Genomic DNA, 23,857 nt, shown 5'->3' on the forward strand with positions numbered 1-23,857 from the left:
CAAAAGCAATTCACATGAATCCCTAAAGTAATAGTGGCAAAAGCACAAAAGCAGCATAGGAACTTTTCTTTTTTTTGAGAATGTGTCTTAAAATGTTTAGCAAAAATAACAGGCACTGAGCTTATCCCTAATCAAAGTCAGCATTGGAAAAAAGATGCAGCTGAGTTAGAAAATTTTATCCCAAAGAACAAACAACTGAGAAACAAATGAACCTGCTTACAATATAATTATACACTTACCTTTAAGTCGTTCCAGTAAGTCTATTTGTCCAGAAGACACCATTGCTTCATCTTCAATACTTCCTTGTAGCTGTTTCAGCACCTCCTGTAAGAAATTAAGCTTAATTAAGAAATCTTTATAATAATAAACCACAAGGTAAATATATATTTTTCTGCCATTAAGTGCACATTTATGTAACGGCTACTGAGATGCTGATGTAAACTATATTTCAAGTGATCAGTGATCGAGTGTTATACCTTTAACTGCCATCAAATATAATCCACAGTATTTCCCTAAACAGTCATGATGTAAAGTATACCCTCAATAACTCATTCTCTCTGATAGTCCAATCTATTGGCTTATTTAAAAGTTCTTAAAGTGAATACCAGTTATTTCGAGTTTACAGATGGAGAAATGAAAGCACAGAGAAATGAGTTAGATTTCTCCATTTGTGTACCTGAAGACAACCTTGTAAAAATGAAACCTGGATATGTAACTAAAAGTTACAAAATTATCTTGCGTGTCACATTTTTTAAATCTCAAATATAACAGAGCAGAAGTAATCCCCCAGATTTATCTTCTGCAATGCCTTAGCACCAGTGTAAACCAGCAAGAGGAGTCACATTATCCTTACCACTGCTACCACTACCAATGCTACAACCACCACACCTATGAGGAAAAGACTTAAGATTCCTTCATGATGTAATATTATTTGGCTAATTACTACTACTTCTACCACCACCACGCCTTCAAGAAAGAGATTTAGGACTCCTTCTTGCAGCTGAAGCTTTAAAGCCAAGAATATTGCTGTGTGCTACTGAAACTATGTATGATAAAATTATACAGCTGAAGGAATATACTTCTAATGCACAAAAAGATTTATAGTAAACAATGACTACTACACTAAAAGGGTCTTGTAAGCCCCCACATCTGTAATGCTTAGTGGCCTAAATTCAGACAGAAAACCAAACGCAAGTTAGGGAATGCCTCTTCCATATCATAATGGCAGATACGTCAATAGCAAAAATAAATTGAAAAGACTGGCCACAAAGCTAAAAGCCCTTACAGGAATTTAAAATACAATTTTTCATACTGTGGCATAGAAAGTATTTTTAGGAACAGCAATAGTCAAGAAATTAAAACAATTCTGAATAATGAAACATACTTCATACTTTTCATATATAGACTCTACAATCAGAATTGTACTTTCTGATCAGACCTGAAAATCAATGAATTTTAAATAATTTAAAATATGTCCGCATGACTATTTTGCTTTTTTAAGAGCCTAGCATACCCTACTAACATTAATGGTTCCTGCAACTTGTACAGAAGGTACCTTTAAAATGCATTTTGCTCTTTTCAAAGGAAAAAAACCCCAGCGTATGTAAGTAAAGATACTCTTCAAACAAACACACTACTGAGCATTCCTGTATTCTAAATGGTGTTGCTTGTCCAGAGAGAGAGGAGAAGTAAAAAAAACGGGGGGGAGGAGGGAAAGAAAAGTATTTTGAGTAAAGAACTACAGAAGGTTCTGGAGAAATAATCTGCAAACACTAGACTAACAGCAAATGGTAGCAGCACAATCACCGCTGCCACCAACCACGTAATGAGATGCCAGTACTCTAGGAAGAGTAATACTGGAGTACGGACACACAAATTATGTTTACACTGTTTTGTGGAAATAATCCTGCAGGTGAACTTGAGGCCAAATTTCCCAGTTCACATGTTGCACAACTGGAGTTGAGGTGCGTGTTCACATTTGTGTTTTAGTTTGGATCAGCCTGATGCCAGACTCCCATCTGCCCAATCAACTGCACTTGGTTCACATTGCAGGGTGACTGCAAAGTGTGAACTGAATTCTGTTCCAAGCAAGCCAAGCCAGCGATTACACTCAAGACTGTTAACTGGCATTCACACCACAGGACCTGGCTGGAGCTAGTCCAAAAAGAAAATCCCCTGCAACATATATGGTATGCACGTTGGATCCTCCACATAATTCGTCACAGATCTGCTCTTACTGCACTACCTGATAATGCTGGCACAGCCTTTAGGATCACGTCTGGTGTGATAAAATCACTGCTTTCAGAAAGACATCTCCACTGAGCTTTTGCTTTTAAGTACATCCAAGGGCATCCTCATTAGCCATATGGCCCAGCCATCTCTATACATAACGTCTGCCTTGTCAGCAAAGTCAGACAAACAAGTAATCTGGTGTTTTTCAAACAAGGACTCCTACATTATCTAACATAAGGGCAGATAACATTTGCAGACATCAGTCTTAGTTTAAAAGCCTAGAAGGGCAACGTGGATATGTGGAGTGGTCCTGGGAGTTTTAAAGGCTTCTCAAAGACCTGTCAACTCAGTTAAAATTAGCAATAACTAATGAATCCCTTTCCTCTGAGAGCAGCACCTTGGTGCAAGGAAAAAACCCAACCCAAAATTCCAACGCCTCCTCCCGTTCCCTTCTTAGAAGCCTCTTTCTCACCTCTCTGCGTGGCAGTTCTGCTATTTCAGAAATGGTAACTTCAGAATACTTTCCTACATAACAAGTCTTCCTGCTTCAGAAGCCAATATGAACAGTTAAATGGAAATACCATCACCTTTTCCTATTCTACCAAATTACATGAGTGAAGTGTCCAGGCAGATAGAGACTGTGCTTTCTGAATATTGGCAACAGTTAAAACACCAGCATACTGGATCACCTTTCACAATTTTCTCTGCTACAATTCATTAATTTAGGTTGTAACTTCCAGATTTTAAATTATTCTTTTTTCTTCAACATCACATGCATTTTTTCCAAGCTAGTAGGTAAAGCATTCTTTTCTATTTTTCTTCACTTCTTTTCTACAATACCATTGCTAAGGTAACAATGCTATTATGAGGCTATGACATCAGTTTCGAACTCAATCACAGCACACTTTGAAATTGAAGCTGATGAAGCAGACAAAGGTTAGAGAGGCAGATGCAGCCTCGGGGTCAAGTACTGGTAGAAAATGAGGCAATGTGCCAAAATGATAAATTGGGGGATTTACAGTTTTACTTAAATAAAGGAAGAGAGAAGTCTTCTGCAATAACCCATCTGGAGAAACGCAAGTTGTCTATTACTGTGATAACGCACATTTTTATTTATTCACTTATTTTAACGCCCGGACTCAACACTAATGCTGCTTCCATAGAGTTCTCAAATTTTTTTCCCCGCAAGATTAATACAGTGCTTTGAAACAGCACTTTTCCACAATAATTTTATATTACTTTTGATATCATGTCTGCTAAATAGTGTAAAATATTCTCCACAACTAAGCCTGAATAAATTCAAATAAATTTAAATTAATATTCTGTTTAGTTGTGCAAGTTTGAATAAATATATTAGTAGTGGTTTATAACATTATTCTAAGCAAATTCTTTACTTAGTGACTTACTGATAAAGCACTTAAACATAAATGTACCTATAAAGAAGGCTGCAAAACTTTTTTCCTGTTCTTTTAAAGAAAGTAAGTCAAATTATTTTAATGGTCGCTTAAATATAACCTAGTTCATCTTGTCCTGCAGAAGCAGCACAAATGAACGCTTCTGGAAAAGGATAAGATCCTATGACTCATCATAATTTTAAAAGGTTTCTGTCTTCACAGTCTCTGGACTGTGAAGCACAGAAACAATGTCACTTGTTTTTGTCTGTACTCTATGAATACAGTCCTGACCTTATAACTACTTTACAAACAAATAAAGCAGATCAGACCCATCAGCAAGTAACTGGAAAACTACTGAGAATAAAAGCACCTTAACTAATAGTACGTGCACCCGGCTATGTGGTAATGGTTGTAAAGAAAATTGCTTAAGGGATGTGAATTTGATCAAGCTGTTAATAAAGAACAAAACCGTACGGGAACAACACTAATAATGCCAGATTCCAAATTCCCGTGAGTTAAGATCTAAAAGTACACTCAATTTTTTAGGACTATAGGTATAAATATTTATATACATATTTAGAAATATTTCAATATATGGTATCTGTAAAAAGACATTCTGGTTTAGACACATACCTCTCCTTTGGCAGGAAGGCACGCTGATGACAATTCAGACAAATCAGGTACATTTGGTTTTCGGTAAACACTACCTGCTCCAAGATCCACCCTCCCCGCCCCAAAATGGAAAGAGCTTTATCACTTGTATTCGCTTTTCAAAGGGTTTTGTGTATTCAGCAAATGCCAAAAAGTGTGAAAATCCAGTATATGAAATTGCTGGAAGCAATACACCAGATAGGCTCACAGGCCAGTATCAGCTGAAACAGTAAGCAAACAAAAGGTTTTGAAATTTTCTGGATCTTTTAAAGGTAAGCATGAGTCTACACTTAAAAAGACTTCCAACAAATGCTATTCTATACATCAATTTTAGTAAGACACTCTTCATACCTCTTCATCCTTTTAAGCCAATAACTATACTTGGGCCTGTATAGAGAGACATTTCTGTCAGCTACACATATATATATATATACACACACACACACATATACACAGACTTCACTGTATATTTCCTTGAATGTTTGTAAACAAAACCCAAATAGAAATATCCTTCAGTTTAGGTTTTTTAGGTTATGCTTACCTTGGTTACCACTATATTTACAGCATTTGAGTATAAAAATAGGTGTAACTGCACAAATATAGAAAGCGTTTACAATTTCAGACAGTAATTGAACATCTATCTTAGCACCACACAGGATGCGAATAATGCACTCAGAACTATTATTTTTAACAAAATCAACAGTATTTTTGAATGAGAACATTCCTGACAGAATTTGTGCTCATGTTTTTAACCCAATATTCTGAAAACTTAATATACAATTGCACTCTAAACTGGAAATGGATTTCTGAAGTTCAACCTGGTGTTGGACATTGTTTCAATTACTATTGGTTTAAAAGGGCAGGAAAAAAGTAACATACTAAAAGCACATCCATCACTCAACAAAACCATCAGGTATCAAAACAGCAGGGCAGACAGACACCAGACTATAATTTTCTATGCATTTATAAATAGCATAAACTTAAGTTCAAGATCTTACATGACCCCTCATAACTATATGAACTTGGCATTGCCTTAATACTGTCACACATGGGACGGCACTCACAGGGGATGAGTGAGAGCTACGGAAAATGCCCTTTGCTCCTATACATTTTGGCAAATTACACTGCTACTTAATCAAGCTCGGTGGGAGCCCTTCTAATTGCCTGAAGCACCAAACAACCACTCTGGTTGCTCAGCTCTATAACGAGGTCCAAATGATGACAGCAACGATGACAGCACTGCTGACTGAGGTGAAACGCTGCAGCAACTCAACTTTTAACCTTGTAGAAAGAGGAAAGTGTTTGTTATGTGAAATGATGTTGTTCATTTTAATTTCCAACAATGTCATCTTCTAAAAGAAAAATATACACTCTGTGCCAGCATGGTCAAGAACTGTCACCCACTGTAACCACATACTGAAGTCTACTAAGTTGTTAGTGAAGCCAATGTCAGATCAACTAGCATTATCTGATTTTATGCTCAGAAAGAATGCTGTCTGAAGCAATGTCGGCAACTATATATAGTACCACCTAAATGCTAAAAAAAAAAAAAATCCAACCAATTTGGATAATGGTAGAATCTTTAGAATCACAAAGATAATGCTAAAATATTACTTCTTGTGAAATCATACCAATAAACTTAAAAGGACACAAATCAAACACAATATGATATTGCTGCTGCTTATTTATTGCTTCAATACTCTGATATTTTATATATCTGCATTTTGTAGTATGCTAAATGACTTTTATAACCACATTTTTAGTTCACATATAAAGAGTTATTTGGAAATGTCTGACTGCATTAGTTGTGCAGTCACTGAACAGAAGTAGGTCCCAGAATTCATAATTTGATCCAATTTGAAAAAATCAGTTCAGCTTATGGGAGTCTCTTCCACTCACACATTAGAATTTATCAAATTACTAAGACACACTAATGTCTTCAAAATTACTTTCGTTTTCCATAGTATTTTCAGAGGATCTATCCATTGCGCTATGCCTTGCATGTTTACTGTAATACAAGTAGTCTTGTACCCTGTGTCACGATCCCGATGTGACAGTCTCCTTTCCGTGCCTTGAGACTGACATAATCTCTTCCCTCCTGAAAGGCATGGGTGTGTGGGGCACCACAAAAACATTCTGCATGTGTGAAATCCAGCTCAGAGTAAGGGAATTTGTAAAGAAGATGAAAGTTCCCATTACCAAAAAAAAAAAAAAAGGCAAAAAAGGAGCATGTACTATTTCCTATGCTAACCATGACTACAGTTTTCCCTTGAAAGAAGGGAAAGACTTAAGTTCAAGCGCTCACACGTGGGGAAAGGATGTATTCAAAATAAGTGGAAAACAACCGTACACTGGAAAGAAAATACTGTACGAATTCACACAGCACAAGCTACAGGAGCTCAAAATTTAGCACCTATTCCATAAAGATTTATACAGGCAAAGAATGTTACTGCTGAATCAATGCCTTTTTCCCTGCTTGTTCATCGAACAATGCATTTGTTGAAAAACACTGGAAAAAATACTATTTCCATGAGTCAAAAGTAAAATTTTTAGAAATTTAGCCTTAAATGAGGCATTGTTTATATCAATGGAAGACTGCTAGGCAGCAAAAAGATAGTAGCTAGTACTCTGCCAGCTTGCCCCTAAGAATTCTCCAGATGAACAATCTTTCTGTCTAAGGCTATATATGCAGCTTGTTTCGCTCTCAAACTAGACTAGCTAGCTATTATCATGCACAGCAAAGACTGTTCTTGTAGGCACTTAAATAAAGGAAACATGAAGACTTGTCTAGTATGGCTACTCAAAGAACAAAACAAGGTGCCACCACATTCTGTCCATTTTTACCACAGCTGTTCTACAGTATGGGATGAATACAAAGCTAAAATAGGCTTCTACCACAAGCAGGAGCATTTGCATATAGGCAAATGCCTATACGGCCAAACATTTGGAAGAGGACCTGACTTTCAAAGTGTCAGATCCTACGCTATTATTAAATTTTAAAAGGTCTCCCTTATTAAGTATCTATAATGTGAAATTTCTACATCTAGATGATTCATTACAGTGCACAAAGACAACTTGTAGCGAATTTTTAAAATCTGTATCATTTCAGAATACTAAACATGATTCAGTTACACTGAAAGCAAAATATACAGTATTAGTGAATCAAAATATTTGGTAAGTTGTACTGAATGTAATTGGATTTTGAGCACTGTCTGCCTGGGATGCCACAGCGCTCTGAGAGACCTATATCCCACAATTCTCAATGGATTCTCTGCTACCAGGTGAGCTCTCTCCCAACAGTGTTTCTGATGGTGACTCTAGTCATACAATTCCCATGATGTACGCAACCCTCACATAGCAAGACTACTGTTCATTCAAGGAGACATGGTTTGGCTAAGAAATCCAGCTGAGAGAAAAGCACGGAATTTTAGTCTAGTTTTAATACTGTAAACAACATCATCTGCAAAAAAAAAAGTATTTTTTTCCTGCAGGCCGCATTTCTGTCAAGAAGTAACTTCCAAGAGAAATACCTAACTCTCTACAGATCATTACATACATGAAAATATGTGTTTAAAGACTTCATTTGCAGACGTAGATTAGAAAACAAGACTATTTTATATAAGGGTATATCTTCAGCCTGTGAGCACTAAGCATGCTAACTTTGGAAAATTTTTTTGCCGAATAAGTAAAATGGTATCATAGGATGAACAAACCAGCTGACAAAATCAGGGTGGCATCACCTATCTTAATGCTGGCATTTCATTAACGCTTGAATGTGCGAAGCCAAACAAAATGCATTTTAAGTCTTCTTTGGTGCTATTTTTTTAATCTAAAGATTAAAACAAGATACGAACAAGAATTTCACAGAAATTTCTTTAATTTATGCTTTTGATTAATTGATTCCCTGCCATAGCTTCCTTGTCAAAAGCAGGAAACTTATTACACAAACTTCTCATTTGCTACTGCAGCTTGAGCTGTTCTTCAAAACACTTCTAGTTCCTTCTACATTTCCCTTTATTGTCTGCTAGAATTTATGTTCCTGCTTAAAGCTCCCCTAAAGCTGGGCCACAACAAAGTTCAGTGAAGTATCAACAAATTCAAGACAAAGCCTCTACTGTCTGCCAGACAGAGCAGGTGTCACAACAAGCTTTAAAAAAGAAAAAATGAAGTTCAGAGAAACGCCAGAAAATCAGTCAGACAAAATGAAGTTGGCGCACTAGAGTTGGCTGGAAGATGCGTGCAAATAATGCCAGGACAAGGACAGATTCAATACAGGCACCACTTTCTGAGGTACACCACTTGCATGGCAATGAGCAAATGAAAAGCATGATAGAAGGTTCTCATCAGTTGGTTGACACATAGGCTAATTAAGGAGGGAAAATTTATGTGCAACTGCTGCTAGTAGCAAGCAAAAAGAGAAGTTTCTTTCACTACCATCTGTATCCAGGTAAACAGGATTCTTCACCAAAGAGCTGTAAGCCAGGCATGCTCAGGCAGAACTAGACTGATGCCAAAAAAAAAAAAAAAAAGCCAGAGCTGAAGGACACAGTGAAAACAGGTTACATGTCTGCAGCCTCGTAGCACTACAGTATTGACATCACAGGATGATCATGATGCTTTGCAACTGCTTCATAAATTGTAAAGTAATTGTGGGATAATATTGGCCACTTACTGGCTCAGGGTAACCCCCAGTATCAGTACAGGCTGGGGGATGAAGAGGTTGAGAGTGGATGAAAAGCTGGACATGAGCCGGCAACGTGCGCTGGCATGCCAGAAAGCAAATCATATACTGGGCTGCATCAAAAGGAACGTGGCCAGCAGGTCAAGGGAGGTGATTCTGCCCCTCTGCTCTGGTGAGACCCCACCTGGAGTTCTAGGTCCAGTAGAGGAAAGATATGGACCTGTTGGAGAGGGGTCAAAGGAGGCCACAAAAATGATCAGAGGGCTGGAACAGCTCTCCTCTGAGGACAGGTTGAGAGAGCTGGGGTTGTTCAGCCTGGAGAAGAGAAGGCTCTGGGGAGACTTTATTGCAGCCTTTCAGTCCTTAAAAAGAGCCAATACGAAAGATGGGAACAGACTTTTTAGCAGGGCATGTTACAATGGGATAAGGGGTAATGGTTTTAAACTAAAGAATGGGAGATTCAGGCTAGACATGAGGAAGAAATTTTTTACAATAAGGGTGGTAGAATACTGGAACAGGTTTCCCAGAGAGGTGGTGGATGCCCCATCCCTGGGGACATTCAAGGGCAGGCTGGACGGGGCTCTGAGCAACCTGATCTGGTCGAAGCTGTCCCTGCTTATGGCAGGGGGGTTGGACTAAATGAGCTTTGAAAGTCCCTTCCAACCCAAACTATTCTACGAAACTTTCTGGACCTTAATACAAGAACCTAGTAACTCCAGTTTCCTAAAAACCAAACAAATACAAACAAACAAAAAAACCCAGCAAAACCCCACAAACAAAACAAAAAGCCCAAAACAAACAAACAAAACCAAACCCCAAACCTACCACTTTTTAATGTGACAAAGTTATCCTAGTGCCACCTCACACAGAATTTTGAAAGTTAAATTACCACAGATTGTAGTCCCAGTTGACATAAGAACAAATTCTCACCAAAAATACTTTCCTGAAATCATTATCTGAAGTGCTTTTCAGGAAGACAAAAAATAATGCACTGGGGACCATGCTATTTTTCAGGTGCCCACAGCTTTGTGGTGCATCTGCTGAGAACTACACATTAACACTTTCTGTTGAGCTCCCAAAGAAGACTGAAAAGCTTTTAAATGAAACAAAATGCTAAACTATAAACGAGAATAATTAGCTAACCTTTTAATTAACATATTAACCATTTGAACTTAAAAAACCAAACAAGCTACCTGAAGAGACACTTCAGTTGCTGTTCTGGAGCCTCAGTACGACTCCCGCACTGCCTGCTGTACTCTTGCAGGGCAGATGTGAACTGCAAAGCGCTACCTGATCCGCCACAGGGCTCTCCATCACTGGCCAGGCAGAGGTCTCAATTTCCTACTCTACCACAGGCTCTTTGGTGTTGTTCTTCGGCCATGGGCTCCCAGGCCGCTGGTGCCTCTTCGCCCACCTCTGAAGACCCCTCTCCTTCACAATGCTCTGGAGGTCTAGAAGGGACGGAAATTCCTCATCCTGCTTCTTAAAGGAGCATGACCCGGCTGGGGAAAAAGAGAACAGAACCAAGAGCAAATGCCGCCCTGCACACTGAGACAGACCAAAGGCCCCTCCATATTTACAGTATCTTAAAGACCTCTTTCTACGTTGTTGCCATGCTAATTTGGAATCCCTCATTATGTATATAAATTTAAAGCTGTTTTCCGCCATGATTGGTTTGCACTTCGGAGCACTGGATTTTATTTGCCAAGTACTCAGTTCAGTCACTTGATACCATAAGATTCTTCTACAGCTCTTCTCACTCAGTGTTCATTTTTATCACACTGAAAATCAATTTTTTCATCTCATTGTTTTTTATTCCAGATAATTTATGAATATGTTGAAAAAACACATGTCACAACAGAAATCTCACTAGGACACTATTGGTAAAAAAGAACCCAAACCAACACCACCACCAATAAAAAACAACAAACCAACCAAACAAAAACCACAAACAATAAAACCACCACCCAACAAAAACCTGACTATTCTGCTCTTTGTTTTCTACCTTTAAGTTGGATGGTAATCAAAGAACCTTCCAAAAGCAAATTAGATTCTTCAGGAGTCTTTGATGAGGGACATTAGTAAACTCATTTTAGAAATGCAAGCAGACTCACCAGTGCCAATATTGCATCCCTCCTACTCAATGATTCCTTCAAAGAACTCATACTTCTGAGACACACTTTTCCCTAGGAAAGAAATGTTAACTCTTTGCCCGCTAGCAGTCTGCTCCTTACTGCAGTTTCTGGTAACATATCCATTACAAACCCAGGTTTGCAGGTCTGTACATCAGCAGTTCTTCCTATACTTTTCTTCTTAAAAAGTGGCATCACACCTGCCACCTTCCATAATTTGCATGCTGAGGCCATTTTAAACACAGAATACAGATTGTGACCTTTGTCTGGTAATCACAAGCAGTTGTTATAACTGGAAGGACTTAAACATGTAAAGGATCTTGGAGGAAAACAACACACATACACATAAATTTGGTAAGCAATACAGATGTCTGTCTGGTGAAAGAACAAAAAAAAAAAACCACAAAACTGCACTTTCTTCAGTTTGAATTCCATAGATTGACCGTCTGTCATATTTAACAGACAACAAATAAAGGAAGGTAAGTAAGCAAGTGGAAACATGCTGGCAAGGATCTCAGGGGCTAGTGGTTACCTAACAGAAAATCTCTCTTACACAGTAAGGTTGACACAATGTGGATTATACAGAAGAGAATCTTTGACTAAGTAGCCATACTTGCTGAATTGCCGCAAGGAAGGAACCTAACATAGAGGAACTTCAGGCTGACAGGAATTACCAGCTGATTTTTGGTACAAGGGAGTAATTTGCATTACTACAGTTTTAAATATCTAGATCATATGATCACTCCACTAAATGATTTCTCATTTCTTGGCTGTAGTCTGTTCTTTACAGCCAAAGGAGCCATACCTCAATATTCCCAACTGCTGAAGAGGATACTCAAGTTGCTTTCTAATACTTCAGGTGAGTATCATGTATTTCTGACATTTCACTATATCTGTTTTATCTTTTTGTTCTAAAAGTCTTATTGTTGACATTCAAATTCAAGACAGGGCAACTGAAATATTCTCTGCATAGTATGGAAATATCCCTAAGCTTCATATGAGCAATTAATGGGGAGATATCACAAGACTGGTTTTGGTTCATGAAGCAACTATGATACACTATGTTACATCTGACTTGACCTCTTAACAGAAATAGCATACCATATAACTCAGATCACTTGGAAATCCGATTTCCAGTGACAATTATGGAAATGATGCTAATACCCTAATGTGTAACAGGATGCACACAGAAATTCCTATCATACTAAATTCAAGATTCAGATACAATCTTCCCAAGGTATACCACAGTTTGCTTACTACATGTAGCCTATTCACTAGAAGCAATTCCAGATCAAATATATCTATTTTAACATAAACATTTATCTTCTGTGTACTGAATGCTTTGCTTTCATAGCTTAACATAATCTTTCAATTATTTATTTCTGTATGCCCTGGTGAAACATCTTACTGTGTGTGATGTCAACTAAAAATCTTTTCTCCAAAGATACAAGGAAAAAGTCAAAAGGCAAGATGAAGCTAGAAACACTCTCCCTTTGGAAAGGGATGGCAACGTCCTGTTACGTGACACAGTAAATATCCCCAGCAAAATGTGTAATTTCTGGTACCTTATCATTAAAACTATTGTCAGATTTCTGAAGATGGGATCACAAACATTGGTAACCACCAAATGTATTTATCTACCATCTCCTTGAGAAACCTCATATACAGATATATACTCACTATATATGTATGGAGCATATAACAATCATTAAACTGTAAGAATCAGAGGTCTTTGTGAACGTGTTGGCTTCAAATCCTAATTCGCAAACACAAAGATTACAATGAGATATTGAACTAAAAATTGTTCTGCCAGTAACAACAGTATCTCCTAGCACATTCTGTGCTTTACAGTGAGGATCATTAAACACTGACAATCAGCAACAGCTGATCAGAATAAAGTAGGTTTCCACGGTAAAATTTAACTAAATGGTGGCTAAGCAGATTGTATGACCATAAAAAAGGGTTTGGTGAGTTAAAATGTGATAACCTGCTTACCTAATCAAGGAGATGCCTGATAAAAGCAGTCACACATTCCAAAAGAGAGAATCCTCCAGCAGCCATTTTAAAGCAAACCGTAAAATGTAGGCAATGGGGACGAAGAGTTCTAATAGTATCTGAAATCTTTTGTCACTACAAGTGTAAACTTCTAAAAAATGGATGTGATTCAGCCACCGGTAATCCTAATGTAAATGATTAGCACTCTCTTTTTTTTTTTAAACTCTTATGGCTAATAGATCATAAAATGCTACTTCCATACAAGGTTGACAAAGAGTTCACGTCCAAAAGTGTAACAGAGTGTCAAAACACTGCAAACCAGTTAGTTCCTGGAACTTTCTGAACATCCATCTTCTGATTTTATAAACAAATGGATGCTAACAAACTCCAAGCTGGAAGCAGAACATTTTTCAGATTCCCCCTTTTTAATGAAACAAACAAGGTACTGTAACTGTTAAGTTGCTAACTTGCTAGTCAGACTGCTATTCCAGCTAAGGATTTGTATATTCATCCCTTTACACAGTCATAAAAACATATTATAGGAAGTTATACTGGCAGATAAAATAAAATGCAACTTAATCATATTTAATTATAAAATTACTCAGTTCTAGTAAGATGTAAGTTCTCATTCTCACAAAGTCATCATAACAGAAACAAGATGAAAAACAGGCACCATGCATCATCTTTAGCACACTTTAATTCTGCTAATTTGAGTATTAATCAACCTCATAGAGTATACACAACACTGCAATAAATCTGGGTTATTATATTCTATAGGCTTAAATATATTTTGCAACAACATAAAATTATGTTAGCTTAATATTATACAAACACATTAAAAATCAAAATCCTCAAAATATCTTAGCACTTTTTATTTCATCATAATCCATTCCAATACAAAAACCAGCATCACAAGGTTTATCACCCTGCTGTCTAATCAGCAGAAGAAACCCACAAACACCATCCAGTCTTTGGACCTACACTGGACATCATAGTAACTAGTTCTCTAGGACTCTGTCTTTTAAACCTGAATTCCTTCAAACAAAACAACAACTAAAAAAACCCACAGAAAATTATTAATACTAAAACCTTTAAATGACGACAAAGATCTACAAAAAAACCAGCCTCCACAAAACAAAACAAAAAAACCTCCATGAATAAGCAGCTCATGATCTTCTGAGAACAAGAGTTCAACCATTGTCCTGTTTCTTAATGGCGTCTATTTAGCTAGTTAGAACATTTGCAAAACACTTCAAGAAATCTGAATCAGTTTTGCAGTCTTCCTATTTTATTATTGATATGTGAGATACAATACAGAAGACATTAAATAAGCTGGAAAATCATATGTAGAATAAAATTTCAAGTGTACTACACAAAGATGAAATACAGAACGTTTTGCCCTCAGAGCATCACATATAATAAAGATGACTTTCTTACACAAGATAACACACATTACTCATGGACTGTAAAATCCAGACACTCAGAGCACGGGTGTGACAATCAAGCAGGACATTCTTCTTTTGCTACTTCTTGACTACTTCAAGTTAAGATACATATACCTATTTCCCCCCAGATTTTATACAGGGAAAAATGATGATATGAATTAGCTATGACATTAAAAAAAAAAGCCATCCTTAACATAAAACCAGTCATCCTTTACAAGAACCAGGTGCGACAGTATTTGTTTGCAATGTCTGTCTCAAAATCTGAGGTCTTTTTCTGACAAAAAGTCTTCTGTATTTACATGCACAAAGTACTATTGTTGACACTGGACTGCCCTTTTATCTCTTCATTAATTTTAACAGGTTTTGAAGTCAAATGAAACTATATTCATTTCTTCTAAATTTGTCCATAGTAACAGTAACTGCAAAAATACAGACTATCTACATCTAGACACTGAAACCATTCTTCATTTATGGGCCAGCATAATTATTTCATTGAGCATCAAAAAGCATATTTGTTGATTTAGAGAGAACATTTTATCATACCAAACTGCTGTATTTCATCTGACAGCAAGCCAACAGCAAAAACAGAATTTCCCAAGTTAGTCATAATACGCTAAGGGATTGCTTTTGTTTGAACAGTTAATCCCTAGGACAACACTAATTAAAAAATAAAGTGGACACTGTTTTACTAATCATTTTGGCACCCCTGTTATCACATTAATCTTTGTCAATCCATCATATTGTTGGGTTTTGGTCAGCAAATGGACAGTTTCACTTTTAAATTTGAAATTTAGCTTTAAACATGAAGCATTCAGACATTGTTTTATGTAGGTCAGTAGTAGTTTATAATAAATACATGTGCAAGATGAGCTCATGTTAAGCTTTTAATTCCAGTATGATTACCTTACATTTCTGAAATGGAGCGACTATAAAGATAAGGCACACTTACACAACATTTTAACACTACTACTTCCAAAACCAATTTATTTAAAGATTCAATAGAGTCTTCAAAATGCTCTTCCTAACTATTGGCTTTTGCAACTGATTAAACAATATAAGGAAAAAGAGGAGACACAAGCAAGTACATTGACAGCACAAAGAATCACTGTGAGATGTTTCTGCACTAGCCCACGGATAAAAATTCATGGTGCAAGAACAGTGATGTTTGCCACAGAACCACAGCTTTTTTCCCCTCATTGCTGCTCCCCTTCTCCAACTAGTATTTGGGATTTTACTTTGTGGGAGGGGCTGCTAGAGCTCTTTGTGACACCTTACATGCTCCCAAAGGATTATTTTTTTCCAAAACATGTGGAGTTTTAACTGCTTACATGGTAGCCAAGGGGCTTTCCATCTCCACTGCTCTGGTTCTTCTAAATACTTTTCTTGCAATAATCCCTAATTATGGCACTGGAACCATACAAACCATGCGGTTTCTTTCAGTGGAACAAAGCCATTACATACTTTCTCCAAAAGCTTGCAAAACTAAAATTATCTCCCAACAAAAGAGAATTCTGCAACAATCCTCATTAAACTTCACCCACAGACTCCAATCAGACTCCAAGATCATTCCCACACCATGCTTCAGGTTCAAGTCAAATCAATGCTCAGTTTTGACCCTTTCCAAACACATCTGAAAAAAACAAGTGAAAGAAACAACCTCATGGTTGAGGTGCAGGAGCAAGCACTCCTGAGAAACACAGCTGATTTGGATTTCTTCATAGAATATGGATTTAAAAAAAAAAAAAATCAAATTAATCTGAACAATCACCTGCCAACCTATCCCCCGAAATGAAAAGAAACATATTGAGTTTGATATTTGAGTTGAAGTTTTTTTTTTAGGATAAATTCCTTACATCTAGAATGGCATATCAGGGGCGGGGGTGCGGGGGGAAGTGACATCTACTCTGAATATGCTCATAACCACTGCTCTGTGGAGTGCAATAGAGCCGCCTTCTGTTTGGTGGTCTGCCAGTTTTGAAGTAAGGACAGAAAACTGTTCCACATCACAAATTAATGCCCTAGAGACCAGCTTATACAGCTGGCTTGTCTCTAGGTCACTGGAAATTTAATTATCTGTACAAAAGCTAAGAGAAAAAAAAACCAACAACAAAAAAACACAAAACCACAACCAAAACCAAACTGTATGAGGATGAAGAAGGAAAGACGACACTTTCTGCTCTTCCTTTTTCAAAGCACGAGGAAGATCATCTCTACTGTTCTTCCCTCCCTTATTTTAGACTGCACTGACAGGGAGGGGAGTTACTGACAAATTTATTTTAATATTATCTTAAGAAAAACAGTGTAAGTGACAGAACTAGCTTTCAGATACACAACTGAGCAAACAATTTTATTTTTCCACAGCTGCTAATGGCAACCACTTTTTCAAGCAGCTGCTGGAAAGGACTACAATTTCATTTTAATTTAGGTAGCAGACTCATTTTCGATTTTTACACTGCAATGCAAAGATTAAATGTATCTACAAAAATTGTGCTTTCAAGTGTTGGAACTAGTGACAGTGCTTCAGAACACAATCATTTTTTTTCTCCTTACAGTGAATATACAGGTCACAATCCACATGCTGGTGGGAAAAAAGTTCAGTTCGAAATATTTTTAATTGCTATATTCATCAGATTACCGTATTTAAAAAATGAAGATGAGTTATAAAGGAACAGTAAGTGATACGAAGATTGGAAAGAGATGGACATGCTTAATATTTAGAATATGCCTACCCAATACAGCAGTATATGCAGAGACACCAACAATTTGAGCCATATTAACTGAGGTACCAAAAGTAGTGTGGTTTTCCTGGCTGTTAGCAAAAAGCAGCAGCATTTGTCAACTTAGGAAGATCACTACATTAATGCAGCTATAATGTTTGTGGAATTCTGCCTTGTTTAGTGTAATGGATGACACAGATGCAGCTGTGTATGTATCTTCCTACTGATCAAAATCCACCTAAATTCCAGCTGAGCCTAGTGTTTCCTCTTGGAGAGGTGGCTCTGAAGGCCTACACCTAGCCAATAAACACCAGATGAATCAGGGTGAAATAATTAAGTATGAAACTAGTGTTTGGGAGAGGCTGGAGAACTTGTGGTCTTATTTTAAAACAAACTTTTCCTTTTGGGATGTTAAATATTGTAACTGCAGTAAACCCCAAAACTTACCTTAAAATACTGAAAACCTCCACTCTCTCCCATGTTTTCAAGAGCTGAATAATACTTGCTTTGTCAAACTATGTCATCAGACTGGACTTCGTGCTGAGAAGTACAGCAGTACTAAAACAGCAGTGCTTATCAAGACCCACCAGAAAAGGAGCTTTGAAAATACAAAACTGTTTCTAAAAAAAAGTTTTGAAATATTTCAATTTTCAAATAAAATCTTCACTAAGTAGATTCAATTGTTTTCCCTTACACAACTTGGAAAAGGAATTCTGTAGGAATCTAAAAGCACACAAAACTTGTCGAGCAACTATCAGTCCATGACACAAAAGGCAGTAACACAAACGTTGAGGTACAGAGGCACAGAGTTTGCAGTACCTTCATATTAGATGCCTCGGTTTCCAGTTTTGTTAGGTGATTTGAGTTATCCTCTAGCTCTTGCCGAAGGTTGGAGTTCTCCATCTTTAATGCCTCAACTTGCTTTAACAACTGATCATATGAAGCTGCGGCCATCCTGGGCTACCCTCAGCCCTAAAGAGAGAGAAAATATTAGACTTAAACATTTTAGAAAAAAAATCCAAATTTATCTAACCATAAAATTATCTCTTTTGCCTTCCCATTTACCACTCAACTTTCCAAACATCTAATTTATGTCCATTAAACCAAACTATTAATGCCTAGAACTGATGCCAGTCCAAAGACTTTTTTCAGTGAGTTTCCATTTGATACATGTGATTAAGAAAATGAAAGTAGTTCATTAACAATTGTTTTTGGTATTAGGGGAAGCCAGAATACATGAAAGAAAGCCATAGCATAATACAAAAGCATCATTACGACTCACATTTCAATTTTAACAGTGAGAAACTATGCAGATAATAGACCATGCTTAATCATTTTTGGATAGACAACAAGAACCACCTACCATATCTAAAAGGTGTTGACTTATTCTATGAAAAAGATAGTCACAGATTTTCAAAATTCCTAGGAATAGCATGCACTAAAGGCAAACAGTAAATATTGAGGAACTTTAACAGAAAGAAAAGCGTCAAATGTAGCAGTAATCAAGTCTTTTGTAAAAATACCCTCCAAGGTATAAAGATCAAACAAATACACTAAAAAAATTCCAACACAAGAAATGGTCATATTGCATAGTAGGAAAAAAAAAAGATAAAAGGCTATTCTTGATATCAAGATATCCCATATTATTATGGGTAATATTGTAGCACAGCCCTAGAACACCATCACAATTATTCAGCCATTACAAAGGAGAAAGAAACAAATATTCCAATTTAAGTGACGAGATTCAAATTTTTTCCCACTTTCCAACCCAAAACCCACTGGAGTTCAGATAACAATGTAAGTTAACTAAGACATGGCTAAGCATGTCTGAAGCTCTTCATAGTTGAAGCTATCAATTTCTTATTTGTCAGCCATTTAACAAAATAAAAGGAAGCTTAGCACTTCATATACATACAACTTAGCCTTCCAATGTCATTGCAGGGATTTCCTAAAGTATGCAGCCCGTAACTCAAAGGAAAAAAAACATAAAAAGCTTACAGGACAACATTCCTTCCCATAGTTACAGCACTACTTTGGAAAACATGAAACAATTAAAAGCTCTTATTTAGCATTTTCTGTGTATTCTCTCACTAAGCCTTTGACTTTACTGCTTGTGTAACTCCTTATGTAATCAACTTTGCTCTTTCACACAATCTTAATTGAATTATCCAACCTACTAAAAAATAGGTTAAATTATTCAAAAAGGTTTTAGTTCCCCAATACGAATTCTGAAAATTGTGTTCAACCTTTCTAAATTAAATCTCAACAAAACATAAGGAATAATACATATCATTGAAAACAGGAACAATAACAAGAGCTGTAGTACATTTGATTAGACTAGTTTATTTCCTTTTCAAGAAGCAAGTCACACTAAACACCTGTCATCATAAAAGACAGGAGCAGGAATGAGCCTACCACTCACAGAATTGTGATTTCTATGACAGTACCAATAAGCGAAAAAAAAAAAATATCCCTAACAAATTTCTTCTTCAAAATTTGGTTATGCTTTACTGGACACCTCATTTTTTACAGAAATGAAGGCAATCTGCAACATATACTCTATTATGTGAATTCTGTGCTTTTATTATCAGGCTGTTTAACCTAAAAGGCGGAAAGTTCAGAGAGTTGTAACAGAAAGAAAAAAAAGGGAGGAAGACTGCTTCTGTTCCATTTCATGTATGTTTTTATTTCCTAAGTAACAGTTTCCATTCTTATTAATAAAACCAACAGCTGTAGTTCACATTTCTTTCCAGAACATATACTGCAGGGACAATTCTGCACAAGCCCAAGGAAAGGCAGACAGAAGTGGAAACACTTTCTCTTTAGTTGTTATAAATTAGTATTATACTATAATATTGATAGAAATCTGTTGGTTTTGACTTAAGTATATCACACATTTATTCATTTACATCTTATTTACAGAAACTGCTGTGTGCCATGTATTTGACATGCATTTTGATTCTAGCTAGAATATATTTTTCTCCCATTATTTTAATTAATGATTAAAATGAAAAGACAGGTAATGATAAAAATTATCAAGTTTTTCTATTTTCTGTCCACACTACAGAATTCTCACTCACAACTTTGGAAGTTAAAACAATCAGCCACATTAACAAGACGCATACACACAATGAAGAAAATGGGGAAAACTAAATGAGGGGGGGAGCTAGCATAGAAAGACAGCAATTGCAATAGCTCTGATATTTTAAATGCAAAAAAGCTTAAATGTTCTTATGGTAAATGAGTAAGGATCCATTTCCTGAAGGGGAGGTTTGGTTTGTCTTCTCCCTCTCCTGATCTAAGTTCCTAAGCTTCCTTTTGTGTATTTTGTTTTTGTAACATGGAAGTAGGACATCACCACTAAGAGACAAAATTCTGCCTCAGACTAGTAGTCACTTCCTGATTCATTCTAATGTCTCATCTTATTCTGTGACCTTTCCGTAAAAAAAAGAAAAAAAAGAAAAAAAAGAGAGTTAGCTGATTACTATAAGTAATCCAAAACATCTTCATTTTTTAGTTAAACAGATGCCCAAATGGGCAATAAGCAACGCTTGCACAGGCAGAAACTTGCTCCTGCCAGCTTGGCATCTGTCAGGAGCCACGCTGCCCCGGCTGCAGCTCCAAGTGCCAGGAAGGCACCTGCACCAGCAGGAACCGCAGCGATGCCCGCAGCTGCTCTCTGCTACCAGCGCATCCACACCCGCGCCCCCGGGTACCGCACCAGTTTTAAAGCGAATGTCCCAGAGGGGGGATGATAAAAAAAAAAAGCATACATCAAATCTTTTGGGATCATGGCAAGGCTCGGGCAAAGTGTGTTTGCAGTCAGTACATTCACACCGAGAACTGGACAGAAGGCAGCCAGTCTCACATTGGCAACAGGCTGCGGCCACCTACACCATCTGCTTCCAGAGACGCCTGCCACCCCACCGGCTGAGGCACCTGGACCTGTTTGGGGCACACAGATGTAACCTCCCTGGCCCTCCAAGATAATTCTCCTTTTTCCTGGCTGTAAAGGAAGGACTACCATGTATTTGAGGAGAACAGTAAACTGCTTTTTAGAATTAACAGATCTCACCTACCCCAACTGCATCAAGGTGTTTGATGCGATGCCACATGTAAAACAAGCCGCAGTTGTAACAGAGAAGAGTAGAAAAACTGTGAGTGAGTAACGGAGTAGCTCAAACACAAAATGACACTGGGCAGCGCTGAAAGTCAAATTGTTGGGCTGGAGGGAGACTTAGTAAAGTTCCCCCAAAACTAGTCTGTGACAGGTATTTTGAAATGTTTCATTATTGACCTTAGCAGAAGAAGTGGCATGAAAACTTGCTCACATAAATTCAAGAGGCTTCACAAAGTCAGAAGACTACATGTAATACAAAAGAAATTTCATGAACTGAGAAACGAAGTAGTAGAAACAGGGTAGAATTAAATAGTGTAACAGTGTAAGGTCACTCCTGTAGGAATCTTGTCACCTGGAAGCAGCTGGTGGGGAGAAGCAGCTTGAGCCTGTCAGCAGCCAGCTTGTAGAGCACCTGGGCACTGCCAACACGAGACTGGCACAAGGAAAGCAAACACGATCTCTGGAGTTATCAAGTCATTTGACAAAGGCATGGGTAAGAAAAGCGAATTTAAGTGAGTGAAGATAAAGACTCTAAGCAATCAGAGGACTAGAAGGGGTCTCATATAAGAAGAGATTTGAGGAGCGAGCCTTTGCTGCCTCAGCAAAACAAAGGCTGAAATGATACAGCTGCACTTTGTTATTATGGAGGGGAAAAACACTCAAGTGGGAGAAAAATATTTATGTTAAAACACAATACTGACACAGAACAAATGGGTATAAATCCATCATTTTTCAATGCAGGCTGGCAACATCCTTTTCTAGCTCACTGCACAGGAAGGAACTGGACTTAACAGTTCAGAAATCCAATCTTGTATTCCTAAACTTCAATATAGAAGAATACTGTACTTATTTTCATATCTCCAAGCTATTTGTACCTTTTTCTCCTAAAATAATGACATGTCAAAGCCTTTAATAAAAGACACCATTATTTAATTTTTAAATGGAGGAAATGGACACAGGTAACGCATGACCACAAAGCAGCTTTGGCTTCCTGTTGCTGAACACCGCAACAGCTCTCAGGCACTTAGTTTGTAGACTGAAATCACAAGGCTCCATTACACACAAGCTGTTCCACATATATTGAGCTAACACCCTCAAAAATCTGCCTCTCTTCTAGAAATAGGTTTTTGCAAATAGCCTCAAACTAGGCAAATCAGATCAGAGTTCAGGCCCCAAAACTAATCCTTGGACTTATGCTCCAAATTATTTGAGTACCAAAAAAAAAAAAAAGAGTCTTAATTTTTGAACACAGAATTGCTGGCATCAATAGAAATCAACTATATCACTGCACCCCCTTCTAACTTCTCAGTGGTCAAAACACTTGCCTTGGAGAAAGAATCAAACTCTGGACCCTCTCAGCCAGGGTTCACAGCCACATATCACCTCATTCACAGTAGAAATAACCAACAACCAGTCCAAAGGAAAGCAAGGAATAGTTTACATGTGGGCCACTAGCCTAAAGCTGTACCACTGCACATACACACACAAACATATTCAAGATTATTGCGGCAAGAATCAGCTGAATCAAGAATAAATGACTCTTAACCCCATAAGAAACCACTACAGTGGGGAGGAGAGAGAAAGGAAAGAAAAGAACTCTGGGCTCCAATACTCATTTCACATTTTATCCAGCCCAAGGGAAAATGCATGACACGAGCTGCACAACCCACCTTTGAGAAGTTCACTATTATGCTTCAGTCAAGCTCCCTTTTGCCTTCTAACTGTGCTTCTCCTTTGCAGAGTGGTCATCATCCAAAGGAAGGAATGGACCCTTTCTGCAGATTTACTCCAAGAAATAGCCCTCTTGGAATACAGAAACTTTGAAATATGATTCCTTCATTGTAAGAAGCACCTAAAACCTAGGCCTACTTCCTGAGCCATATTTCTCATCATTAAGAAATGAGAAATTTCCATCTTCTATCAAAGTAAGGTGAAATTATGACAAGAAATTTCATGCTTTACTGAATCAGCAGTTTGCATGAATACACACAAAGAACGTCAAGTTGGATATAACTCTCTTATGCACTAAAATAAAAATTAATGAGAAGCCTAAATTTATGCAAATGTACTGTTAAGATTCAGATACGCATTTTTCTACATTAAGAAAACTATACCAGTAACAATTGCCCAGAAATCAGAAACTTAGATGAACCCTTTTTAGTCTCAAGTCCCAAGAGACAGGCAAAACTCTCCAATACCATCTGAAAACTTACGATGTTTTTAATGATCACAGCCTTTTTTTTTTTCTTTGAAATCAGTAAGCATATATACTCAACATGCCCTAAAGAGGTTCTACTGAAGGCCCCAACAATTTGTGATATATTAATTAAATCTCCTTAGGAAAATATTTCAGATTTCTGTTATTTTTTTTTTCATCCATAAAAGCCATCATTGTCGTGAGAACATCCTATTTGTATAAAGCAACTTTTGTAGAAAAAATGAATCTTAGTCTTTTCAGAACGGAGGCTAAGAAGAATCTAAGATATAAAA

The 23,857-nt window shown here is 37.2% G+C and overlaps 1 protein-coding gene across 8 annotated transcripts in view; it reads right to left on the reverse strand.

Annotated features, from left to right (window-relative positions):
- APC (APC regulator of WNT signaling pathway) overlaps nucleotides 1-23,857 on the reverse strand; it is a 108,385-nt gene that overhangs the window by 56,452 nt on the left and 28,076 nt on the right. For all 8 annotated transcript variants that reach the window (XM_065657543.1, XM_065657547.1, XM_065657548.1 and 5 more), the window contains exons 2-3: nucleotides 18,067-18,219; nucleotides 240-324 (exon numbers count right to left, since the gene is read on the reverse strand). In XM_065657543.1, the coding sequence (XP_065513615.1) occupies nucleotides 240-324; nucleotides 18,067-18,201 (220 nt within the window). In that variant the 5' untranslated portion in view covers nucleotides 18,202-18,219. The remainder of the gene's footprint in view (nucleotides 1-239; nucleotides 325-18,066; nucleotides 18,220-23,857) is intronic.

Source organism: Caloenas nicobarica, chromosome Z (genome assembly GCF_036013445.1).
Source record: "Caloenas nicobarica isolate bCalNic1 chromosome Z, bCalNic1.hap1, whole genome shotgun sequence".
Lineage (NCBI taxonomy): Eukaryota > Metazoa > Chordata > Aves > Columbiformes > Columbidae > Caloenas > Caloenas nicobarica.